Source organism: Ascaphus truei, chromosome 1 (genome assembly GCF_040206685.1).
Source record: "Ascaphus truei isolate aAscTru1 chromosome 1, aAscTru1.hap1, whole genome shotgun sequence".
In the NCBI taxonomy this organism is placed as follows: domain Eukaryota; kingdom Metazoa; phylum Chordata; class Amphibia; order Anura; family Ascaphidae; genus Ascaphus; species Ascaphus truei.
In genome coordinates, this window is record NC_134483.1 from 270,728,399 (window position 1) to 270,730,783 (window position 2,385).

The following is a 2,385-nucleotide window of genomic DNA, read 5'->3' on the forward strand; positions in this document are numbered from 1 at the left end:
TGTCTTGTTGAGTCACAGCCACATTCAGGTGTGCCACATCTTATATTAATGTACCACACATATCCTGTACCAAAAACAAAACTTTTTGCAATATGACCACCTTCATGATAACCATTGTGAATGGTCATCTCATGATAGTTATGTACATTATGATACTGATATCACTACACAACATATGATTTTTATGTACAAATTTTATCTATTTATCCTCACGCATTACTGCAGAAACATAGTATGTTTTATGTTAGGGAACTCAAAAGTTCTAAGTACACAGGCATGTACATTGTTATTACAACTATTTATGTTCACTTTCACACACACATTTTGGGTTAAGGAACTGATGCTGTTACGTACTCATAAATACAGAACATACAATAACTGTTTGTTCAATATTTACACATGTAAATGTAAAACTTATGTTATTGTTATATATAGTTGCCCCTGAAGGACATGTGTCACCTGAGAGGGAACAAGTGTCTTCACCTGGGTCAGCCAGCTCAACACACCTAGAAGGTGAGTGTATCAGTTGGTGGCCATATAATATGTGCTCTTCTATATGTTATGTTGTCATGTTCATTAATTGTTTTGCACATGTTCTTTAAATACGATTACTTAGTGTATGTGAAAATGAAGTGTAAGGCAACATGTATTGTGTTAGTGATGTTAACTATCATGTAGGAGTTGTGAGTTTACAGCAAGTTTTCATTCACTCATATTTCATACTGAGTCCAAACATTATTCTTAATTCAAGGTAGTTTTTAATGTGAGGTTATAAAACGTATGGAAACATGTTAGTTGTTACTTTTGACACTGTAGAATTACATAGTAACACAGCAGAGATTAACATGCCATTTAATAATGTGTACATTTATTTGTAGAACATGATGAAGAGGATTATGATGATGATGATGATGATGATGATGATGATGATGATGCCGCCGCCGCCGCCATAGACACACAAATACAAGCAAGTGACCATGAAGAGGTTCCAATTGAAACTGTTTTACCGCCAAAACGTCCAGCAAATACCACATATGATGCAATTGTAGCTTCTGAGGGAAAAATTGTGGAAGCAGAAAATCGTCGCCATTCTGACCTGATGACAGTGCTGGAAAGGATGATTGCACTGCAGGAAGAAACAGTTTCACAATTGGCACATCTCCACAGAGTCTTCATTGAAGTGCCTAAACAGTTGCAAAAAATCAACACCTCATTCGAAGCATTAGTTGTTCAACAAACACAAGCTAATTACTGGAGAATGACTAATGTACCACAATTCAACACCTCACAGGCAGGATCTGTTCATGCAGGTCAGTTTTCACCACATTCATCTGATATTCATTCACCAGGCCCAAATGTTACCGGTCAAGTAGCAGACATTGCTGTGCAGGTTCCTGATGACATCCTACCGCTGCCATCTGTACAAATTCAGCAGCAGACACCTACAAAGGAGGCGACAAAAACAAAACAAGACACACATGAAACAGACCAACCATCACTTGTGCAGTGTCTACCAACTTGCTCACATGTGTCAGTGGACACAAGCCCTGTCCGTGAACAGTCACTACCCAAAAGCCCTGTAGGTGAGTCACTGCCCAAAAGCCCTGTAGGTGAATCGCTGCCCAAAAGCCCTGTAGGTGAATCGCTGCCCAAAAGCCCTGTAGGTGAATCGCTGCCCAAAAGCCCTGTAGGTGAATCACTGCCCAAAAGCCCTGTAGGTGAGTCACTGGCCACAAGCCCTGTAGGTGAGTCACTGGCCACAAGCCCTGTAGGTGAACAGTCACTACCCAAAAGCCCTGTAGGTGAGTCACTGCCCAAAAGCCCTGTAGGTGAGTCACTGGCCACAAGCCCTGCCAGTGAAGTGCCAGAGGCCACTCAAAGTGGCTCTGTTGTGCCTAAAGTTGGTGGCAAAAGAAAAAGGAAAATTCAAGAGACAACAAGCAGGCCTGTTACTCGCTCGCAAAAGGAACAAAAAAAATAAATTTTAAAATTCACAAAATATGTCTTTGGCCTTGTTTTGTTGACTTCAGATTATCTAATTACTATTGTATGTATGCTGAAGACTGTGTTGTTTCCAAACTTTCAAGTATGTTCTTGTACACGTGAAGTTTTGGAAATGTTAACACTCCTAATTAATGAATAGTGTTATAAATATTGATGTATTAATCGTCTGTTCAGTAATGGTCCACCAGGAGCCAGTTGCTAAGTTTAGAGAAGCTGCCATTGACTTTGCAGCAAAACATTGCATTTGGGTGTGTTAATTGATGTAATCATTGCATGTGCATATTATTTTCATGCAATTATAAAAGCACCTATTTAACTGCAAACATCTTTCTTGTACGTGTACAGCAGGATTTTGTGTTAAATATTACTTACCTTTGGTGG

The 2,385-nt window shown here is 39.5% G+C and overlaps 1 protein-coding gene across 1 annotated transcript; it reads left to right on the top strand.

Annotated features, from left to right (window-relative positions):
- Positions 1-339: 339 nt before the first annotated feature.
- On the top strand, positions 340-2,094 carry LOC142470700 (uncharacterized). Its single transcript, XM_075577337.1, has 2 exons — positions 340-513; positions 879-2,094. Exons 1-2 carry the CDS (start codon positions 417-419, stop codon positions 1,979-1,981), a joined length of 1,200 nt encoding a protein of 399 aa, XP_075433452.1. The 5' UTR covers positions 340-416; the 3' UTR covers positions 1,982-2,094.
- The last annotated feature ends 291 nt before the right edge of the window (positions 2,095-2,385 follow it).

Coding starts and splice junctions, on each gene's coding strand:
- LOC142470700 (XM_075577337.1), top strand. CDS start 417: ATGTTATTGTTATATATAGTTGCCCCTGAAGGACATGTGTCACCTGAG. Junction 514..878: donor CAGCTCAACACACCTAGAAG/GTGAGTGTATCA, acceptor ATTTATTTGTAG/AACATGATGAAGAGGATTAT.